The 23,510-nt window shown below is 43.4% G+C and overlaps 1 protein-coding gene across 1 annotated transcript; it reads left to right on the top strand.

The window, feature by feature from the left end:
* Nucleotides 1-1,574: 1,574 nt before the first annotated feature.
* LOC120966137 (F-box protein At5g03970-like) lies at nt 1,575-5,723 on the top strand. The gene is made up of 2 exons (XM_040391845.3): nt 1,575-2,768; nt 5,483-5,723. The coding sequence occupies exons 1-2, from the start codon at nt 1,601-1,603 to the stop codon at nt 5,545-5,547; spliced, it is 1,233 nt and encodes a 410-aa protein (XP_040247779.2). The 5' UTR covers nt 1,575-1,600; the 3' UTR covers nt 5,548-5,723.
* Nucleotides 5,724-23,510: the final 17,787 nt, after the last annotated feature.

The following is a 23,510-nucleotide window of genomic DNA, read 5'->3' as shown; positions in this document are numbered from 1 at the left end:
AAAGCTTCTGGTCATGACGCTGTGGTGGGCTCGGTGATGACATCCGCCCTGCCGTCCTGGCGGTCTTGGTCTCGTTGCACTGGAATGGAAACCTTTGTCTGATTCCTCGGGAACCCATGCCTGCGCCTGCCTCCTTAGCACCAAAGAGGAAACTATCTTCCCTACGCCTGCTGGCGCCTACCTGGCCTTGGTCATCATGGCTTGCGTCACCGCAACCTCATGAGGTTGGGCACCTGCATAGAAATCTCCGCTCCACAGGAGGCCGCCTGGAGAGGCTGCTCCCTCCAGAGGTCTTGATGTCACCCGCCTCGCAAGACTTGGCCCCTCTCGAGGGTCTTGTCTTGATGGCTCGTAGATGGGCCGTACCAAGCCGTTGGTGGAGCCACACCGTGGGCCGCATGCAGGCAAGTCTGGGTATCCTAGTTCCCAGAATGCCGACAGCGGCATGAATTTGAGGGGAGGGTTGCGAGTCAGCGGGAGTGAGAGCCAGTGACGCTGTAGGGTCTACTGGCCCTTGTGAGTGTGGTCTTCAGAGTCAGGACTATGGCCACAAGCCAGTGGCTACTGCCATGGATGGTTGTGCAGGGATGTTTAGTCAGAGGTGCTCCAAGCAAAACCTTTACTCGCATCGACGCCTAAGGGCATCATTGTCTACTTCTGAGCATTGGTCTTTGGATGAAATCTTTGGATAAGGCTTGCCAGATTGGAAAATGGCATTGTGTCCAACAGAGGCACCTCGCTAGCCATGATAGACGTGCATCCCTTTGTGCATTCCCTATGGGTGACGCAGGTTATTGGCATGATGGCTTGTGGTGGAAATAACAATCATGGCATGCGACATTTGGGTCGCACCAAGGGTTTTGTAGTCGACTATGTTACGATGGTTCATGTGTTATGTTTTCATTTTCATAATAGTGGAGTCGTGTCATCATCCAGGCGGCGGTGACAGGTTGCAGCGAATCAAATACACACAAGTTGTGCACATCCTTCCTTCGAAGGTACTATTCAAAGTTGAAATTATCTATGTCTAGCATATGGTCAAGCGGCAAGCCTTGGCCTCATTGCATTAATAGTGGGGTAGAGAAGAAAGTGTCCTTGGCGCAAGTTTGTTTGTTTCTTACACAGACTTGGCTCTTCGACCAAGAATGCATGAAGGTAGGAAGGCTGACCACTATGTAAAACGTGTCTGTGTTTTTCCGTCATAAAGTTACGATCGTTTGGCCGTGATGCGACGGGTGACGACAATGACGCTAGCATCGGCTCCTTTTAGCTTTCTTTTTTCGGTGTGTCGACTTTGTGATATTGTGGCCATGTCGGTTTAGGGTGCCCTAAATTTTGCTTGGACTGCCATTGAATCTTGTATTTTTGTTAGCTGTGTGTACATTTTCAGGGGAGTTGTTCTGTACAGTAGTTGATTAATTTAATTCTGCATAAGAAAATCAATCATGAAAGTAAGAAAAAATAAATCTAGGTATGCTGGTTGTGGGTACTGGGCTTTTTTTACTTGAGCTCTCGTATCGCGTAGGTGACTACACCACAGCCCCACAACACAATCCACATCGTGGGCTGCTGCTTCGACTCCACCACCACCATTCGCCACATGAGCTGTGACGAGGGCGAGATGAGCCGCCGCCGCCCACTCTCGCCGGCGGTGGCGGCGGCGCCGCTGGAGGACGACAACCTGCTCTCTGAGATCCTCCTCCGACTCCCTCCAGATCCTTCATCCCTCCCTCGCGCATCCCTCGTCTCCAAGCGCTGGCTCGGCCTAATCTCTGACCCCGGCTTCTCCGGCCGCTTCCGCCTCCACCACCGCAGCAACCCTCCCCTACTCGGTTTCTTCGACGACCTCCGCTTCATACCAACAATGGCTCCCCCCAATCGTGTCCCGTGTGGCCACTTTCCCTCGTGCATCGACGACGACTACGGCCTCGGCTACTTCATACCCTTGGGATGCCGCCATGGCCTCGTACTCATCTTCGACCTTTCGCGGAAGCTGCTCCTGGTGTGGGACCCCTTCAACGTCGACCAGCACCGCCTTGCCGTTCCCCCTGAGTTCGATATGGAGAAGGCCCGGTTCAGCGGGGCTGTGTTTCGCGCCGCCGGAGACATCCGACGCTTTCAGGTGGTCTTGGTAACCACAGAGACAGATGAGCAACAACATCCACGGGTCATCGCCCGCGTTTACTCGTCGGAGACTGGAGGATGGGGCGATCGCATCTCAACACCACTACCATCCAAACTTCCCACCAAGAGACGTATGGTCTTTACCATGGATGTGCTAGTTGGGCATTCCCTTTACTGGTTGTTTAATGACAGATCGGCAAAAACTCCAATATTGGATGGCATACTTGAGTTTGATTTGGAGAGGCGGATCCTAGCTGTGAAACCGGTGCCAGTGTGTATTCCCAAGGAAAACATATGGCAATTCCAGGTTATGCAGGCAGAGGGTGGTGGCCTTGGCATTTTCTTTCTGTCAAATTTCAGCGCCCAATTATGGGAGATGGAGACCGATTGTGATGGCGCTGCTTCATGGGTGCTAGGAAGAACTGTTGAACTGGATAAGCTACTTCCCATTGATTCAGGGAAGAAGAAGAGATGGCATCGATGGCACCGAAGTATACAGGGGTTTGCTGAATACAATAACGTGGTGTTCCTACGGACACACACCGACCTCTTCATGATCCAGCTTGAGTCACTGCAATTCAAGAAAGTTTCCAAAACCAACATCTCGGGGTGGTATCTTCCATTCGAAAGTGTCTTTGTTGCAGGTAACAACATATGCCTTTTTTTGCGGATAATATCAGATGCCTTTACATTGCTGCTATAACAAAACCAAGATATTACTTATAATTGGTCGTTGAATAGCGCTCAAATCCTTTCGTGTTAAGCTAACAATTTTAAGTGGCGCCATATAAATTGTTTCTTGCTACTTGGTGATCTTCTCAACATATAGCAATGTTGTTCTAGCGTCCTCTTTCTGGATGTTTGTGTTGTTGCGTTTTCTGTGATGGTTATGATTTGGCAAAACATCTCTTGGTGGGTTTATTAGTATTAGTGTATCTTGTTTTATCATATGGCATGGAGCGAGCTTAAGCATAATTTTAGGTGACTTCTCCCTTCCGGTCAGCTAATAGTTTGAGAGTGCAGGATTCTTCATGTCTACTCCCTCTGTCCCAAAATAAGTGTCTCAACTTTGTACTAACTCTAGTACAAAGTTGCACTAAGTTTGAGACAGTATTTTGGGACGGAGGGAGTATTACACTAGTGAGTATATACTGTTTTGAGAATATTTTTCTTTATTTGATAGTAGATGGGGTTTTGTTTATATTCTCATCATGGTGTATCAAACCCGAGGTGTTTTCCTCTAACTCTATATGTGAGTTTACCCAAATATTTGATCGATGCCCCCTTGTATCTATTTTATATTTTTATCTGATATGAATGGTAGTATCAGTGCATAGCAGTGCAGATGTTTCTTGAAATGAGTTACCTAATGGTTAGAATGCCCCCTTGTAGGCAAGGGTATTGGTGGTGGACATGATGGAGCTGAACGTTTACCCAAAAATACCTTAGCATTTGGCTTTGAACTTCATTTATTAAATTGTGCCTATATAAATTGCCATCTCACGTGGCTGCTCATTTGGGATTGTTGTAATACCTAGTGCTCGTTTGCAATTATTGTGCAATATTAGCCTTGTAGGCAGTTTGTTTAAATATTTTACCAACATGCCTATGTTTGTTACTCTGACTCACATATGTTATCTCCAACTAGAAGTTCTTTTAGATGTTGATATTTTGTAGAGTTATGGACCATCAAGTGTATGATCGAAGAGTCCACATTCATCAAGGTTTTATCCAATACCATTAAAGGTCTAGTGTAGTCAGCTGCCATTTGATAGATAAGGAAACAAATAATACCGTGGTAGATTTTAGTTTTAATTAATTTTAATAGAAGCGTGAACGCAATATCTTATAAAACACAGTAATCTTCTCATGAAATAGATTTCAATAATCTTACTTGATATATCTGATTATTTTCACCATCTCTATAATTTATTTTCAGACGTTCTCACTAATTATTTGAGATTGAAAACATGCAACACATTAAAATTAAATTTTACAAGTACAATTGCCAGATAGTATTGAACAGTCTACAACTGAATTTTACATATGAAATTTAAATTCAAAGTGGGAACTGTTTGCCTTTATGTTTTCATTTTTTCACAAAACCATAAATAAATATGAACATGTTGTTTTTTTAAATCTTGAGTTCTTGACAACCTGAACTATGGTATTCCCTAATACCATTGTCAAACCTCTTTCAAGACTCACCTCGGGTACATCCGTTGTGTTCTGTCCATTCAGATCAAAAGTCCCTAAAGCAAAGATCTTCCACATTGAGAACTTTTAGGTTGACCACCCAGACTTCATAGAGGCATTTCTTTTCTAATTTCTAAAACATTAGAAGAGCCTTTTAAATCCGGAGCACAAATCTTTCCCACCTCTCATTGCTGATTGCAAATTGGAATCCTGGTTGTCAACCTTATCAATGGACTAAAAGAACAAAGGCCTATGTCTGCTGTAAAAAGCAATTTCAAAGGAATCATTAAAAATCACATTCAGCTCTACTGGAAAAATAGCCGCACTATCAGATGAGTCTGCTTCGGATATGAAAACTTAGAACTTTTTTCATGCCTCCAAATGGATATGGAATGTGCTATTCTTGATTCTTTATTAGTTAAACATATGTATCAAAATGTAATATTCTATACATGGCAGTCATCATTGAAGTGAATCATGATTGAATGAGGAGCAGTTACATCCAAATAAATCTTCCCTTTTGAGTGAAGGCAATAAAACCTGCTATGGTTGGAGCACCTACATAGTCAAATTTAGCCTTCATCAATTGAGAGCTGAAGGAGACAGTGATTATTAATTAATATAAGATGATTGGCAACAACGGTGGCGAAAGTCCAGCAGGCAACGGCACATGGCTGGAGGAATCCCTTGACTATCTAGCTCGTATATTTCGATTTGCTACTGACTATTTTGCTTGAGGCTTTTCTAAATGAACATGAATTTACTTAGTTTTGGTTTGCTACTGACTATCTAGCTTGTATATTTCTAAAAAGTATACCTACTAGGTTCAAACTGAATGCACCTGTTTTATGCATTTACCTCTGATGGAGGTATTTGAGCAACTGGTCTTTTAGCTTCTGATGTAGCCAAAGAGTTAGTTAGAATATGCCAACAATAGAAATTGAAGGCCGTCGATTAAAAAAAAAGAAGTTGAAGGTGCGCCACTTGAAATGAACTGTTCCGTTGGTTTTGTCCAATAGCTTAGATGATTCGACTTTGGAGCTTTCAGCCCAGTTTCCACGATGTTGAAGCTAATGTTCAGTGTTTGAATCATACAAATATTGTGAGATATAAGGAACAGTACAACCTTGTTTGACCAATAACATTGACTATTGCTCCGCAGGTATTAGGAGGAGGTCCAGAGATGGGCTTGGGTTGGGCGTAGGTTCTTCTGTTCCGTATGGCTGAGAACGAGATGCAAAATGGCCTGTTGGGGTGTTCCTGTGGTGTGCTCCCTCTTCGCACTACCACAACGGAGAACTGTGCGGTGGACTTTTAGGAATTTGACCGCGTATTTTGCTAATCCGCATCAATTATGTAATGTTGAACTTTTATCTGGTCCTTCCTATTGAATGTTGAATGTTGAGCTGCAACTGTCTGCCTGCCTGGTACTCTACCTTCTTTCTCTTTTACCTTAGGACGCGGTGACTGAAAGATGCCTGATTTTTGGTACTGCTTCCCTTTTCTTTTTGTTTGGGATGCGGTGACTGAAGAAGCGTCTTTGCTCCAGTTCATGTTGCCGCAACACGAGTTGCCTCTGCTGTGGGGTTTGTACACCGTGAATCCGTGATCGATGATGTCCTGCTCGCGCCCATAGAAGAGCTCGACGGGGTGCCTGCCTGTCTATAGTTGTTGTACCGTTAGAGAATCTGTTTTCTGTGTTGCAGGTTGTTATACCGGCAGGCCTGCCAAAAGAGCCGTAGTGAAGTTCTCCTGAAGCTGTGTGTGCCGGCAGGCCTGCCTAAAGAGCCGGTGGTGAAGAAGTCCCGGTCAAAGTGTAGGTCTGCCCGTGAAACCTGATAAAAAAATTCGTTACAGGAAAAAAAAAATCTCTCCTCTCTTTGCTTAGTTCTTGTGCGCCTCTGGCGACATGGCACAAGACGTTTCGTTCATAATAGGAAGGTTTCATTCATGGTACCTCAGAAAAAGAAGGGAAAATATTGTTAGTTGATCGTTGATTTCTTCAGTTGGTTTCAGAGTTTCAGACTGCTGTGCACGAGCTCACCATGTGTCATGCGTGTATTACGCAGCACAAAATAATCCAAGCCTCAATCAACTCCTAATAGCCTGCGACGCAGGGAATAGTCAGCTAGGCAGAGCTCAAAGAGCAGATCGCCAATATCATCTAACAGCAAACGAAAGCAGAACAAGGTGAAGTTGGCTGTCGCGTTTCACCATCAGTTTCTTGGGGATATATCAGTTCAGTCTTTGCCCTCTTGTCTCTACGCTGAAGAAACTTCAGACCCTGAAAGAGAGCATAATAATTCATATCCATTCTTCTTCTTATTTTCTGAGTTATCCATTTCTATTCTTCACTGGCTCACATTTGCATATCAACGTATAAGTACACATCTCACATTAATCTGTAAATGCCTATTGTTTTTGCTTCCTGAGTTGTACTGTTTTTCACTAAATCCTCACTTTGTGAACCGATCATGTATGGATACTCATTCTGTTTCACAATACTTGTGAGTATTATTATTTTATTTAAATCTAGTTATTATGCAAGAAGGTTTTGATTACAATTGCAGGTCTCTGACACATAGGTCGGTACACAGCCCTGCATAAACCCCACACTCGACGCTCTATGGGGCTATTACTGATTTTTGTGTCTTTGTCATAGACGTCCCGGTGTCGTACATAGTAATTATCTCTCATCTCAATTTCAATCCTGGCGTGTTCACCACGACCAATGTCAGGAAGCTACTGGTGTTTTTATCTCGTGGATAGATGGGTGTCGATCCATTGGATTCTCATTCAACATAGGTCCATGGTGTTGAGTTCGTTTTGTTTTTTGGTTCTCTTGATTTGTACTTTCGTCCATGTGTCTAGTGATTATGAATGTGATGGCGGAGGAGGGGTTTTTCTCCTTCATGGTGGCGTTACGGATTTGCGAGGGAGGGGTGCTAGTCGGCGCCAAAGGGCATACTTTCCTTCTTGATGTAAAAAACAATGAGAAGCATTGAACCCTTTGTCTCGGACCGCACTTGTATGTATAGCGGTCCATAAATTGTTGTGGAGTTATAAGAGATTACAGGAGGCTTGACGTGAATGTCAAGATGATCATTCGGTTCTCATTAGGAAAACGGATACTATTTTCTCTAGAAGATCCTTTTTATTGTAGGGAGGATTACAAACGTACCAATTACAATCTCTAACACTTGTAAGCAGTAGTAATCCTGCACGTGTCACACATGTGCAATTCAATAATATATTGGGATATTTATGGTGTCGGCTTCACTAGTAGAAAACAGGGATTTGGTCTAGGCCGGGTAAGCTCATTAATCCCGGTTCACTCACGAACCGAGTCCCATGGGGACATCGGTCCCGGTTCGTGAGGCCAGGGGGCCGGCCGGGCCTCGTGGGCCATTGGACCCGGTTCGTCTGGCCCCTTTGGTCCCGGTTCCAGACGCGAACCGGGACCAATGGGCCTCCCTCCTGGCCCACAACCATTGGTCCCGGTTTGTGGCTGGAACCGGGACCAAATGGGGTCCTTTAGTCCCGGTTCCAGCCACGAACCGGGACCAATGAGATGCCTATATATACCCCCTTGCCCGCGAGCGGAGCAGTGAAGTGCTCTGTTTTTTTGGCCGGCCATGGGAGAGCTTTGTGGTGCTCTAGCTCACCTCCTATGCACATGAGGTGTTCGATGAAATGCCCGAGCCACACTTAAGCTTTCTCCTCTCGAAGCTCCTTGTCCAAACTTCATTTTCCTCAAGATTTGTCTAGGTTTGGCGGTCCGTCCTGTCCCGTCCCCGTCCTCACCGTCGTTGATCGCCCCCACCGATCTCGTCACCGGCACCACCGTGGTTAGCCTCTTCTTCTTATCTTCTTTCTAAAAGAAAAAAGTTCTTACATGTATGATTTAGATAGATACTTGTGTAATTTTCTTACTTCTATTATTGTTTGTTATTATATAGTGTGATGGTTTTGGTATCCGCCTTCGTCGGCCCTTGTCCTGTCTATTATTCGGATGTGGTATATATTATCTTTTATAACTGTTTGGTTCATTTAGTGTTTATGACAATTATGCCCACCAACGTGACATAGATTTTTTTATCTAGGAGGTATGTGAACCGGAAATTCCAACCGACCCTATTGTCGAGAGGTTAAATTTAGTTGAAGAAGAAAACAATTACTTGAAGGAAAAATTGAAAAAAATTGAGGAAGGAGAAGATGATATTGGAGTTGCATGTTGCGGATATCGTCGATGATCACAAGATCAAGATGGATGCAATGCGCTTGAAGATTAGAAAAATTAGAAAATATGTCATTCATACCGAGGCTTGGTATCATTATGCCGTTTGATCAATTGTTTCCTTAGTTGCGATTATGATCGCATTTGTTGTTGCATTGAAATGTTTTAGATAGTTTCAATGTATGGTTTAACTAGATGCTCTGGAGAGCTATATGTTGTTCAATGAGAACTATGTATGTACTTTGGTTTTAATGTGATGATGAACTTCCATTAATTTGGTCACTTATGTATTCATGATGTTCTGTAATGGTTTTTGACACACTTAATTATATATAATGCACGCACATGAACCGGCAATGGATGTACGGTAACAGACGCACTTCCGAGTACATTAAGGGCGTGCATAATTTTCTCAAAGTGGCTGAGGCAAACAAGCAGAATGGTTTTATGTGTTGTTCATGCCCTATATGTGGGAATACAAAGTCTTACTCAGACCGAAAAATCCTTCACAGCCACCTGCTTTATAAGGGTTTCGTGCCACACTATAATGTTTGGACCAAGTACGGAGAAAGAGGAGTTATAATGGAAGACAACGAAGAAGAAGAGGATGATGACAACTATGTGCCCCCTGAATACGGTGATGCTGCAACGGGGGAAGCTGAAGATCAAGAGGAACCAGACGGTGTGCGCGATGATGATCTTTGCCGGGTCATTGTTTATGCAAAGAGACAATGCGAAAGTGAAAAGGAGAAGCTGAAGTTCGATCGCATGTTAGAGGATGACAAAAAGGGTCCCCAATTGCGAAGATGGTAACACAAAGCTCGGTACCACACTGGAATTGCTGCAGTGGAAGGCAGAGAATGGTGTACCTGACAAAGATTTGAGAAGCTACTCAAAATATAGAAGAAGAAGCTTCCAAAGGATAACGAATTGCCCGACAATACGTACGCAACAAAGAAGGTTGTATGCCCTATAGGATTGGAGGTGCAGAAGATACATGCATACCCTAATGACTGCATCCTCTACCGCGGTGCGTACGAGGATTTGAACGCATGCCCGGTATGCGGTGCATTGCGGTATAAGATCAGACGAGATGACCCTGGTGATGTTGACGGCGAGCGCCCCAGGAAGAGGGTTCCTGCCAAGGTGATGTGGTATGCTCCTATAATACCACGGTTGAAACGTCTCTTCAGAAACAAAGAACATGCCAAGTTGATGCGATGGCACAAAGAGGACCGTAAGAAAGACGGGAAGTTGAGAGCACCTGCTGACGGGTCATAGTGGAGAAAAATCGAGAGAAAGTGGGGGACTTTGCGGGTGAGGCGAGGAACGTATGGTTTGGTTTAAGCGCGGATGGCATTAATACTTTTGGGGAGCAGAGCAGCAAACATAGCACCTGCCCATGACTCTATGTATCTATAACCTTCCTCCTTGGTTGTGCATGAAGCGGAAATTCATTATGATGCCAGTTCTCATCCAAGGCCCTAAGCAACCCAGCAACGACATTGATGTGTACCTAAGGCCATTAGTTGAAGAACTTTTACAGCTATGGAATGGAAACGGTGTATGTGTGTGGATGAGCACAAACAACAGGAATTTGACCTACATGCGTTGCTGTTTGTGACCATCAATGATTGGCCTTCTCTAAGTAACCTTTCAGGACAGACATACAAGGGATACCACGCATGCACGCACTTTTTAGATGACACCCAAAGTATATATTTGGACAAATGCAGGAAGAATGTGTACCTGGGGCATCATCGATTTCTCTCGACCAACCATCAATGTCGAAAGAAAGGCAAGCATTTCAAAGGCGTGGCCGATCACCAGGAGAAGCCCGTCGTCCGTACTGGTGATCACATACTTGCTATGGTCAATGATTTACAAATAATCTTTGAAAAGGGTCCCGGCGGACTATCTGTTCCGAATGACGCTGAGGGACGCGCACCCATGTGGAAGAAGAAATCTATATTTTGGGACCTACCCTATTGGAAAGACCTAGAGGTCCGCACACGGCTAAGAGATCTCAAGGATCAATTGTTGTGTCTCTGGGGTGCCCCCCTGCCCCCGTATATAAAGGAGCAAGGAGGAGGCAGCCGGCCAAGGGGAGAGGCGCGCCATAGGGGGGAGTCCTACTCCCATCGGGAGTAGGACTCCTCCTTTCCTTGTGGGAGTAGGAGAAGGGAAGGGGGAAGGAGAAAGAAGGAAGGGGGCGCCCCCCTTCCCTAGTCCAATTCGGACCAAATCATGGGGAGGGGCGCGGCCACCTTTTGAGGCCTTTCTCTCCTTTCCCGTATGGCCCATTAAGGCCCAATACGAATTCCCGTAACTCTCCGGTACTCCGAAAAATACCCGAATCACTCGGAACCTTTCCGAAGTCCGAATATAGTCGTCCAATATATCGATCTTTACGTCTCGGCCATTTCGAGACTCCTCGTCATATCCCCGATCTCATCCGGGACTCCGAACTCCTTCGGTACATGAAAACTCAATAAAACTGTCATCGTAACGTTAAGCGTGCGGACTCTACGGGTTCGAGAACTATTTAGACATGACCGAGACACGTCTCCGGTCAATAACCAATAGGGGGAGCTGGATGCCCATATTGGCTCCCACATATTCTACGAAGATCTTTATCGGTCAGACCGCATAACAACATACGTTGTTCCCTTTGTCACCGGTATGTTACTTGGCCGAGATTTGATCGTCGGTATCTCGATACCTAGTCCAATCTCGTTACCGGCAAGTCTCTTTACTCGTTCCGTAATACATCATCCTGCAACTAACTCATTAGTCACAATGCTTGCAAGGCTTTATAGTGATGTGCATTACCGAGTGGGCCCAGAGATACCTCTCCGACAATCGGAGTGACAAATCCTAATCTCGAAATACGCCAACCCAACAAGTACCTTTGGAGACACCTGTAGAGCACCTTTATAATCACCCATTTACGTTATGACGTTTGGTAGCACACAAAGTGTTCCTCCGGTAAACGGGAGTTGCATAATCTCATAGTCATAGGAACATGTATAAGTCATGAAGAAAGCAATAGCAACATACTAAACGATCGGGTGCTAAGCTAACGGAATGGGTCAAGTCAATCACGTCATTCTCCTAATGAGGTGACCCCGTTAATCAAATGACAACTTATGTCTATGGCTAGGAAACATAACCATCTTTGATTAACGAGCTAGTCAAGTAGAGGCATACTAGTGACACTCTGTTTGTCTATGTATTCACACATGTATTCTGTTTCCGGTTAATACAATTCTAGCATGAATAACAAACATTATCATGATATAAGGAAATATATAATACTTTATTATTGCCTCTAGGGCATATTTCCTTCAGTCTCCCACTTGCACTAGAGTCAATAATCTAGTTCACATCGCCATGTGATTTAACATCAATAATTCACATCACCATGTGATTAACACCCATAGTTCACATCTCTATGTGACCAACACTCAAAGGGTTTACTAGAGTCAATAATCTAGTTCACATCGCTATGTGATTAACACCCAAAGAGTACTAAGGTGTGATCATGTTTTGATTGTGAGATAATTTTAGTCAATGGGCCTGTCACATTCAGATCCGTAAGTATTCTGCAAATTTCTATGTCTACAATGCTCTGCACGGAGCTACTCTAGCTAATTGCTCCCACTTTCAATATTTATCTAGACCGAGACTTAGAGTCATCTAGATTTAGTGTCAAAACTTGCATCGACGTAACCCTTTACGACGAACCTTTTGTCACTTCCATAATCGAGAAACATATCCTTATTCCACTAAGGATAACTTTGACCGTTGTCCAGTGATCTACTCCTAGATCACTATTGTACTCCCTTGCCAAAATCAGTGTAGGGTATACAATAGATCTGGTACACAGCATGGTATACTTTATAGAACCTATGGCCAAGGCATAGGGAATGACTTTCATTCTCGTTCTATCTTCTGCCGTGGTCGGGCTTTGAGTCTTACTCAATTTCATACCTTGTAACACAGGCAAGAACTCTTTCTTTGACTGTTGTATTTTGAACTACTTCAAAATCTTGTTAAGGTATGTACTCATTGAAAAAACTTATCAAGCGTCTTGATCTATCTCTATAGATCTTGATGCTCAATATGTAAGCAGCTTCACCGAGTTCTTTCTTTGAAAAACTCCTTTCAAACACTCCTTTATGCTTTGCAGAATAATTCTACATTATTTCCGATCAACAATATGTCATTCACATATACTTATCAGAAATGCTGTAGTGCTCCCACTCACTTTCTTGTAAATACAGGCTTCACCGCAAGTCTGTATAAAACTATATCCTTTGATCAACTTATCAAAGTGTATATTCCAACTCCGAGATGCTTGCACCAGTCCATAGATGGATCGCTGGAGCTTGCATATTTTGTGAGCACCTTTAGGATTGACAAAACCTTCTGGTTGCATCATATACAACTCTTCTTTAATAAATCCATTAAGTAATGCAATTTTGTTTATCCATTTGCCAGATTTCATAAAATGCGGCAATTGCTAACATGATTCGGACAGACTTTAAGCATAGATACGAGTGAGAAACTCTCATCGTAGTCAACACCTTGAACTTATCGAAAACCTTTTTGCGACAATTCTAGCTTTGTAGACAGTAACACTACTATCACTGTCTGTCTTCCTCTTGAAGATCCATTTAATCTCAATGGCTCGCCGATCATTGGGCAAGTCAACCAAAGTCCATACTTTGTTCTTCATTCATGGATCTCATCTCAGATTTCATGGCCTCAAGCCATTTTGTGGAATCTAGGCTCACCATCGCTTCTTCATAGTTCGTAGGTTCGTCTTGGTCTAGTAACATAACCTCCAGAACAGGATTACCGTACCACTCTGGTGCGGATCTTACTCTGGTTGACCTACGAGGTTCAGTAATAACTTGATTTGAAGTTCCATGATCATCATCATTAACTTCCTCACTAATTGGTATAGGCGTCACAGAAACTGGTTTCTGCGATGAACTACTTTCCAATAAGGGAGCAGGTACAATTACCTCATCAAGTTCTACTTTCCTCCCACTCACTTCTTTCGAGAGAAACTCCTTCTCTAGAAAGGATCCATACTTAGCAACGAATGTCTTGCCTTCGGATCTGTGATAGAAGGTGTACCCAACTGTCTCCTTTGGGTATCCTATGAAGACACATTTCTCCGATTTGGGTTTGAGCTTATCAGGATGAAACTTTTTCACATAAGCATCGCAACCCCAAACTTTAAGAAACGACAACTTTGGTTTCTTGCCAAACCACAGTTCATAAGGCGTCGTCTCAACGGATTTTGATGGTGCCCTATTTAACGTGAATGTAGTTGTCTCTAATGCATAACCCCAAAACGATAGTGGTAAATTGGTAAGAGAGATCATAGATTGCACTATATCCAATATAGTACGGTTATGACGTTCGGACACACCATTATGCTGTGGTGTTCCGGGTGGCGTGAGTTGCGAAACTATTCCGCATTGTTTCAAATGTAGTCCAAACTCGTAACTCAAATATTCTCCTCCACGATCAGATCGTAGGAATTTTATTTTCTTGTTACGATGATTTTCAACTTCACTCTGAAATTCTTTGAACTTTTCAAATGTTTCAGACTTATGTTTCATCAAGTAGATATACCCATATCTTCTCAAATCATCTGTGAAGGTGAGAAAATAACGATATCCGCCACGAGCCTCAATATTCATCGGACCACACACATCTATATGTATGATTTCCAACAAATCTGTTGCTCTCTCCATAGTTCCGGAGAACGGCGTTTTAGTCATCTTGCCCATGAGGCACGGTTCGCAAGCATCAAGTGATTCATAATCAAGTTATTCCAAAATCCCATCAGTATGGAGTTTCTTCATGCGCTTTACACCAATATGACCTAAACGGCAGTGCCACAAATAAGTTGCACTATCATTATTAACTTTGCATCTTTTGGCTTCATTATTATGAATATGTGTATCACTACGATCGAGATCCAACAAACCATTTTCTTTGGTGTGTATGACCATAGAAGGTTTTTTATTCATGTAAACAGAACAACAATTGTTCTCTAACTTAAATGAATAACCGTATTGCAATAAACATGATCAAATCATATTCATGCTCAATGCAAACACCAAATAACACTTATTTAGTTTCAACACTAATCCCGAAAGTATAGGGAGTGTGCGATGATGATCATATCAATCTTGGAACTACTTCCAACACACATCGTCACCTCGCCTTTTACTAGTCTCTGTTTATTCTGCAACTCCCGTTTTCGAGTTACTACTCTTTAGCAACTGAACCAGTATCAAATACTGAGGGGTTGCTATAAACACTAGTAAGTACACATCAATAACATGTATATCCAATATACCTTTGTTCACTTTGACATCCTTCTTATCCACCAAATACTTGGGGCAGTTCCGCCTACAGTGACCAGTTCCTTTGCAGTAGAAGCACTTAGTCTCAGGCTTAGGTACAGACTTGGGCTTCTTCACTTGAGTAGCAACTTGCTTGCCATTCTTTTTGAAGTTCCCCTTCTTCCCTTTGCCCTTTTCTTGAAACTAGTGGTCTCGTCAACCATCAACACTTGAAGTAGTCTCGTCGACCATCAACACTTGATGTTTTTCTTGATTTCTACCTTCGTCGATTTCAGCATCACGAAGAGCTCGGGAATTACTTTCGTCATCCCTTGCATATTATAGTTCATCACGAAGTTCTACTAACTTGGTGATGGTGACTAGAGAATTCTGTCAATCACTATTTTATCTAGAAGATTAACTCCCACTTGATTCAAGCGATTGTAGTACCCAGACAATCTGAGCACATGCTCACTAGTTGAGCGATTCTCCTCCATCTTTTAGCTATAGAACTTGTTGGAGACTTCATATCTCTCAACTCGGGTATTTGCTTGAAATATTAACTTCAACTCCTGGAACATCTCATATGGTCCATGACGTTCAAAACGTCTTTGAAGTCCTGATTCTAAGCCGTGAAGCATGGTGCACTAAACTATCAAGTAGTCATCATATTGAGCTAGCCAAACGTTCATAACGTCTGCATCTGCTCCTGCAATAGGTCTATCACCTAGCGGTGCATTAAGGACATAATTCTTCTATGCAGCAATGAGGATAATCCTCAGATCACGGATCCAACCCGCATCTTTGCTACTAACATCTTTCAACATAATTTTTCTCTAGGAACATATCAAAAATAAACACAGGGAAGCAACAACGCGAGCTATTGATCTACAACATAATTTGCAAAAATACTATCAGGACTAAGTTCATGATAAATTTAAGTTCAATTAATCATATTACTTAAGAACTCCCACTTAGATAGACATCCCTCTAATCATCTAAGTGATTCCGTGATCCAAAGCAACTAAACCATGTCCGATTAACACGTGAGATGGAGTAGTTTCAATGGTGAACATCACTATGTTGATCATATCTACTATATGATTCACGCTCGACCATTCGGTCTCTGTGTTCCGAGGCCATATCTGTATATATGCTAGGCTCGTCAAGTTTAACCTGAGTATTCCATTGTGCAACTGTTTTGCACCCGTTGTATTTGAACGTAGAGCCTATCACACCCGATTAACACGTGGTGTCTCAGCACGAAGAACTTTCGCAACGGTGCATACTCAGGGAGAACACTTTTGTCTTGAAATTTTAGTGAGAGATCATCTTATAATGCTACCGTCAATCAAAGCAAGATAAGATGCATAAAGGATTAACATCACATGCAATCAATATAAGTGATATGATATGGCCATCATCATCTTGTGCTTGTGATCTCCATCTCCGAAGCACCGTGCTCGTGATCTCCATCTCCGAAGCACCGTCATGATCACCATCGTCACTGTCTCGACACCTTAATCTCCATCATAGTATCGTTGTCGTCTCGCCAACTTATTGCTTTTACGACTATCACTACCGCTTAGTGATAAAGTAAAACTATTACATGGCGATTGCATCTCATACAATAAAGCGACAACCATATGGCTCCTGCCAGTTGCCGATAACTCGGTTACAAAACATGATCATCTCATACAACAAATTATATCACATCATGTCTTGACCATATCACATCACAACATGCCCTGCAAAAACAAGTTAGACATCCTCTACTTTGTTGTTGCAAGTTTTACGTGGCTGCTACGGGCTTAGCAAGAACCGTTCTTACCTACGCATCAAAACCACAACGATAGTTTGTCAAGTTGGTGCTGTTTTAACCTTCGCAAGGACCGGGCGTAGCCACACTCGGTTCAACTAAAGTGAGAGAGACAGACACCCGCTAGTCACCTTTAAGCAACGAGTGCTCCGAACGGTGAAACCAGTCTCGCGTAAGCGTACGCGTAATGTCGGTCCGGGCCGCTTCATCTCACAATACCGCTGAACCAAAGTATGACATGCTGGTAAGAAGTATGACTTATATCGCCCACAACTCACTTGTGTTCTACTCGTGCATAGCATCAACGCATAAAACCAGGCTCGGATGCCACTGTTGGGGAACGTAGTAATTTCAAAAAAATTCCTACACACACGCAAGATCATGGTGATGCATAGCAACGAGAGGGGAGAGTGTTTTCCACGTACCCTCGTAGACCGATAGCGGAAGCGTTATCACAACGCGAGTTGATGTAGTCGTACGTCTTCACGATCCGACCGATCAAGTACCGAACGTACGGCACCTCCGAGTTCTACACACGTTCAGCTCGATGACGTCCCTCGAACTCCGATCCAGCCGAGTGTTGAGGGAGAGTTTCGTCAGCACGACGGCGTGGTGACGATGATGATGTTCCACCGACGCAGGGCTTCGCCTAAGCTCCGCAACGGTATTATCGAGGTGTAATATGGTGGAGGGGGGCACCGCACACGGCTAAGAGATCTCAAGGATCAATTGTTGTGTCTCTGGGGTGCCCCCCTGCCCCCGTATATAAAGGAGCAAGGAGGAGGCAGCCGGCCAAGGCGAGAGGCGCGCCATAGGGGGGAGTCCTACTCCCACCGGGAGTAGGACTCCTCCTTTCCTTGTGGGAGTAGGAGAAGGGAAGGGGGAAGGAGAAAGAAGGAAGGGGGCGCCCCCCTTCCCTAGTCCAATTCGGACCAAATCATGGGGAGGGGCGCGGCCACCTTTTGAGGCCTTTCTCTCCTTTCCGGTATGGCCCATTAAGGCCCAATACGAATTCCCGTAACTCTCCGGTACTCCGAAAAATACCCGAATCACTCGGAACCTTTCCGAAGTCCGAATATAGTCGTCCAATATATCAATCTTTACGTCTCGGCCATTTCGAGACTCCTCGTCATATCCGCGATCTCATCCGGGACTCCGAACTCCTTCGGTACATAAAAACTCAATAAAACTGTCATCGTAACATTAAGCGTGCGGACCCTACGGGTTCGAGAACTATGTAGACATGACCGAGATACGTCTCCGGTCAATAACCAATAGCGGGACCTGGATGCCCATATTGGCTCCCACATATTCTACGAAGATCTTTATCGGTCAGACCGCATAACAACATACATTGTTCCCTTTGTCACCGGTTTGTTACTTGCCCGAGATTTGATCGTCGGTATCTCGATACCTAGTTCAATATCGTTACCGGCAAGTCTCTTTACTCGTTCCGTAATACATCATCCTGCAACTAACTCATTAGTCACAATGCTTGCAAGGCTTTATAGTGATGTGCATTACCAAGTGGGCCCAGAGATACCTCTCCGACAATCGGAGTGACAAATCCTAATCTCGAAATACGCCAACCCAACAAGTACCTTTGGAGACACCTGTAGAGCACCTTTATAATCACCCATTTACGTTATGACGTTTGGTAGCACACAAAGTGTTCCTCCGGTAAACGGGAGTTGCATAATCTCATAGTCATAGGAACATGTATAAGTCATGAAGAAAGCAATAGCAACATACTAAACGATCGGGTGCTAAGCTAACGGAATGGGTCAAGTCAATCACGTCATTCTCCTAATGAGGTGATCCCGTTAATCAAATGACAACTTATGTCTATGGCTAGGAAACATAACCATCTTTGATTAACGAGCTAGTCAAGTAGAGGCATACTAGTGACACTCTGTTTGTCTATGTATTCACACATGTATTATGTTTCCGGTTAATACAATTCTAGCATGAATAACAAACATTTATCATGATATAAGGAAATATATAATACTTTATTATTGCCTCTAGGGCATATTTCCTTCACGCGCACCCATGTGGAAGAAGAAATCTATATTTTGGGACCTACCCTATTGGAAAGACCTAGAGGTCCGCTCTACAATCGACGTGATGCACGTGACGAAGAATCTTTGCATGAACCTGCTAGGCTTCTTGGGCGTGTATGGGAAGACAAAAGATACACTGGAGGCATGGGAGAACCAGCAACGTGTGCACGAAAAAGACGGCAATGCCTCCAAAGTAGTATGAAGGTCCTGCCAGCTACCCTCTTACCAAAGAAGAGAAGGAAATCTTCTTTGAGTGCCTGCTGAGTATGAAGGTCCCGTCTGGCTTCTCGTCCAATATAAAGGGAATAATAAATATCCCAGAGAAAAAGTTCCAGAACCTAAAGTCTCATGACTGCCACGTGATTATGACGCAACTGCTCACTACAAAAAAAATACACGTGTTTGTCACAGTAGGCCACGTTTTCTGTCATGCATGTACATCCATGACAATTTTATGACAGAATCAAGATAGTCATACCTGTGTTGTCGTAGAAGTGTTCCATGACATTACCAAAATTATCATCATGGAAGTGTCCACTTCCATGATGATAAATCGCGCGTCACAGAAGTGCTTTCGTCAAGGGTGACAAACACGTGGCATCCACCGTAATGGAACGCCATTAAGCTATCGGGTCCGGTTTTGGATCCGATAACCCGTTAACAGCCCGGACGAATGGGGATTTTCCACGTGTAAAATCATCATTGGCCGGAGGAAACACGTGTTGCCTCACCGTTGGGACATATGTCATCCACTGATTGGACAGGAGGCGCCTATGATAGGTCGACACGTGGCACGGCCCAACAGTGGCCCATTCCGGTGAAAAAGGCCGGCCCAGTAAAAAATAGCAGGCCGGCCCATATAAGGCCTACTTGTGTCAGGTCCATTTAAGCCCACGGCCCATACGAGATGTGCCAATTCGGCCCGTCAATGGCCCATTAAAGATTTCACACCATTGCAGCCCATCGTCAGTTCGAGCCCGTTAACAGCCCGCTATATATTTGGGCTCAATATCGACCTGATGAGATTTCGGCCTATTAATGGCCCATTCAGTGGATGGGCCAATTTTCACGATGTACATCTTTCGGCCTTTTAGCGACCCGTTTAAATGTTGGGCTAATTTCCGGCCCGGTGTGTCTTTCAGCCTATTGACGGCCCATAAATCAGTTGGGCCATTTGTAGTCGGACCTGAGTTTCAGCCTTTTAGCGACCCATTTAAGTGTTGGGCCAATTTTCGGCCTGGTGTGTCTTTCAGCCTGGTGACGGCCCATATATCTGTTGGGCCATTTGTAGTCGGACCTGAGTTTTGGCCTTTTAGCGACCCATATAAGTGTTGGGCCAACTCCCGGCCTTGCGTGCCTTTCAGCCTGTTAACGGACCATAAATGAGTTGGGCCATTTATAGTCGGACCTGAGTTTTGGCCTTTTAACGGCCCATGCCCTTCATGGTCCAATACCAGCCCGGTTTCTCTTTCGGCCTGCTAAAGGCCCACAACACAGTTGGGCCATTTACAATACGACCTGACTTTCAGCCTCTTAGCGGCCCATGCTCTTCATGGTCCTGTACAAGCCCGCTGTCTCTTTCAGCCTGCTAAAGGCCCACGGTATAGTTGGGCCATATGTAGCCCGAACTTAGTAACAGCTTGTTAACGGCCCGTGAATCAATTGGGCCCACCTGTTGCCCGCTTCAATGTTAGCCTGTTAATGACTGGGGAGTTAAGAGGGCCGACCATTAACTTTCGGCCTGGTAACGGCCCATTAACTTAATGGGCCCACTAAAGTTCGTACATGTCTTTAGGCCAAATTAGATAATTTGAGCCCATTACGACGAGCAATTATGCACAGGACCAAAACCGATCAAGCAAAGGTACGGCATACAGGGAAAAACGTTGCACATCCAGCATATATTACAGGAAATTACATCCACTGTGCAATCAAAGATTGATGCCAGTGCAAATAAATGAACAGAACCTAACGATCTACAACATCACAATCTGCAACCTCAGCACGGATGACGCCCATAAGCATGTGGGCAAGTTCTTGCTGCTTTGCTACACTGTCTCTGAAAACATTGATCAGTTGTTGTGTCGCACGACTCTGCACCTCTGATTCCTCCACCATTTCCATCATTCCTTCAGCCATTAATTGGTTCACAAACATACATTTTTTCCGTTGCATACGAGACAGAGGATACTGAACAGATTCAGATGGCGATTTTGGCAGGCTTGTATTATTGATAGTGGAGAGTGTCTCGACCACTGCATCATAACATAAATTAGGAGGGGAACCAAACAGATTAATCATGAGTTATTGGCATATTACCTGGCCTAGATTTATTGGAAAGAAACAATGGGGTTTCCTTGCTGTTTTCAGAGTTTGTCTTCTTATCTTCAGCAGCCTGCACCAAATTAAGACACTAGCATTGCTATCATTGGCCAAGTCAGATAATAGGAAAGCAACATTGGCACAATGAACGTTTGGGCAACTAGCCAACACCAAATTAACACAATATGGCATAGCTATCATCAACCAGGTAAGCTAATACGAAAGCAACATTGACACAATGAATGAATGGGCAACCAGAGCAGCACTACAATTCAGTATTGTGCATGATATGAGATAGTACACTCATGCAGCTCAGTATGCAAACTACCAGGCAGTATTCTTTACAAAAATCAATATTTGTGCCTTTAACATTTTGCTACAACTAATTTTAGATCAGATAAAAGTTGGATTCACGCCGATTAACAAAATACATGCTGATGTAAAAATATAGTGATATAGAACAGGTACTTACATCATCATTGGAGCATAGAGAATTCCTGCAAGATATTTTCCTCGAATACAATCCCAATGAAGGAAGTCTTCTATCATTTAACCTTATTTTCTAAAAGAGAGATGGGTAAGAAACATGTAGAAAATATGATCAGAATGCTATAAAATTTCATGATGCGAGGATACGCACACGCTTCTTAGAATGGAGTTGACATTCTTTTGCTGGACTGGAGCGGACCAGTTCTTTGGCCACTGGAATCTGCTTATTATCAGTGGAAGTTGGATTTCTCTGTGCTGGAGCAGTATCTATGAAAAATGGAGTTGGTTTATTATCTCCTGGTGTTTGGATCTTTTGCAAAGACCTGGTTTGTAACCCTTCAGATTCTAACATAGCCGTCTTCCCCTTGCATGCCTTATACAGAAGAATGGTGCTTCAATTATAAAACATGCTACAACAGAGATGGAATAGGTACTGAAGAATAGAAAGGCATGACATATTGACATGTATTCCCTTCATCCGGATATAAATGGATGGGTCTAGGCGTATTTCAGTTCTAGATACATCCAGTTTTATCCATTTCTGCGACATGTAATTCGGACGGAGGGAGTATGATGTATGAGCTAGGGATACGACAGGACAACACAGTAAAAGAAAACACTGAAAACCCACTGCAGAACCAAAGTAATCAAACCCACTGATATGAGATAGTACACTCATGCAGCTTAGGATGCAAAACTACCAGGCAGTTTTCCTTACAAAAATCAACATTGTGGCCTTTAATCATACATTTTGCTACAACTAAATTTAGATCAGATAAAGGTTGGATTCACGTCGATTAACAAAATACATGCTGCTGTAAAAATATAGTGATATACAACAGGTACTTACATCCGCATTGGAGTACAGAGAATTCCTGCAAGAATCTTTCCTCACGGACGATACCAGTGCAGAAATTCTTCTATCTGTTAAGATTATTTTCTAAAAGAGAGATGGGTAAGAAACATGTAGAAAATATGATCAGCATGCTATAAAATTTCATGATGCAAGGATACGCACACGCTTCTTAGAATGGAGTTGACATATTTTTGCTGGACTGGAGCGGACTAGTTCTTTGGCCACTGGAATCTGCTTATTATCAGTAGGAGTTGGGTTTCTCTGTGCTGGAGCAGTATCTATAAAAACTGGAGTTGGTTTATTATCTCCTGGCGTTTGGATCTCTTGCAAACACCTGGTTTGTAACCCTTCAGATTCTAACACAGTCGTCTTCCCCTTGCATGCCTTGTATAGAAGAATGGTGCTTCAATTATAAAACATGCTACAGCAGAGAGATGGAATAGGTACTGAAGAATAGAAAGGCATGACATATTGACAGGTATTTCCTCCATCCAGAAAAAATGGATGGGTCTAGGCGTATTTTAGTTCTAGATACATCCAGTTTTCTCCATTTCTGCGACATGTAATTCAGACGGAGGGAGTATGATGTATGAGCTAGGGATACGACAGGACAACATAGTAAAAGAAAACACTGAAAATCCACTGCAGAACCAAAGTAATCAAACCCACTGATATGAGATAGTACACTCATGCAGCTTAGGATGCAAAACTACCAGGCAGTTTTCCTTAACAAAATCAACATTGTGGCCTTTAATCATACATTTTGCTACAACTAAATTTAGATCAGATAAAGGTTGGATTCACGTCGATTAACAAAATACATGCTGCTGTAAAAATATAGTGATATACAACAGGTACTTACATCCGCATTGGAGTACAGAGAATTCCTGCAAGAATCTTTCCTCACGGACGATACCAGTGCAGAAATTCTTCTATCTGTTAAGCTTATTTTCTAAAAGAGAGATGGGTAAGAAACATGTAGAAAATATGATCAGCATGCTATAAAATTTCATGATGCAAGGATACGCACACG

This window comes from Aegilops tauschii, chromosome 6 (genome assembly GCF_002575655.3).
Source record: "Aegilops tauschii subsp. strangulata cultivar AL8/78 chromosome 6, Aet v6.0, whole genome shotgun sequence".
Lineage (NCBI taxonomy): Eukaryota > Viridiplantae > Streptophyta > Magnoliopsida > Poales > Poaceae > Aegilops > Aegilops tauschii.
This window is presented reverse-complemented; position numbering and strand designations above follow the sequence as displayed.

Bases quoted from the DNA above. Each gene is read 5' to 3' on its own strand.
- LOC120966137 (XM_040391845.3), top strand. From the start codon at position 1,601: ATGAGCTGTGACGAGGGCGAGATGAGCCGCCGCCGCCCACTCTCGCCG. The intron at 2,769-5,482 runs GTAACAACATAT...ATTGCTCCGCAG, and splicing joins CGAAAGTGTCTTTGTTGCAG to GTATTAGGAGGAGGTCCAGA.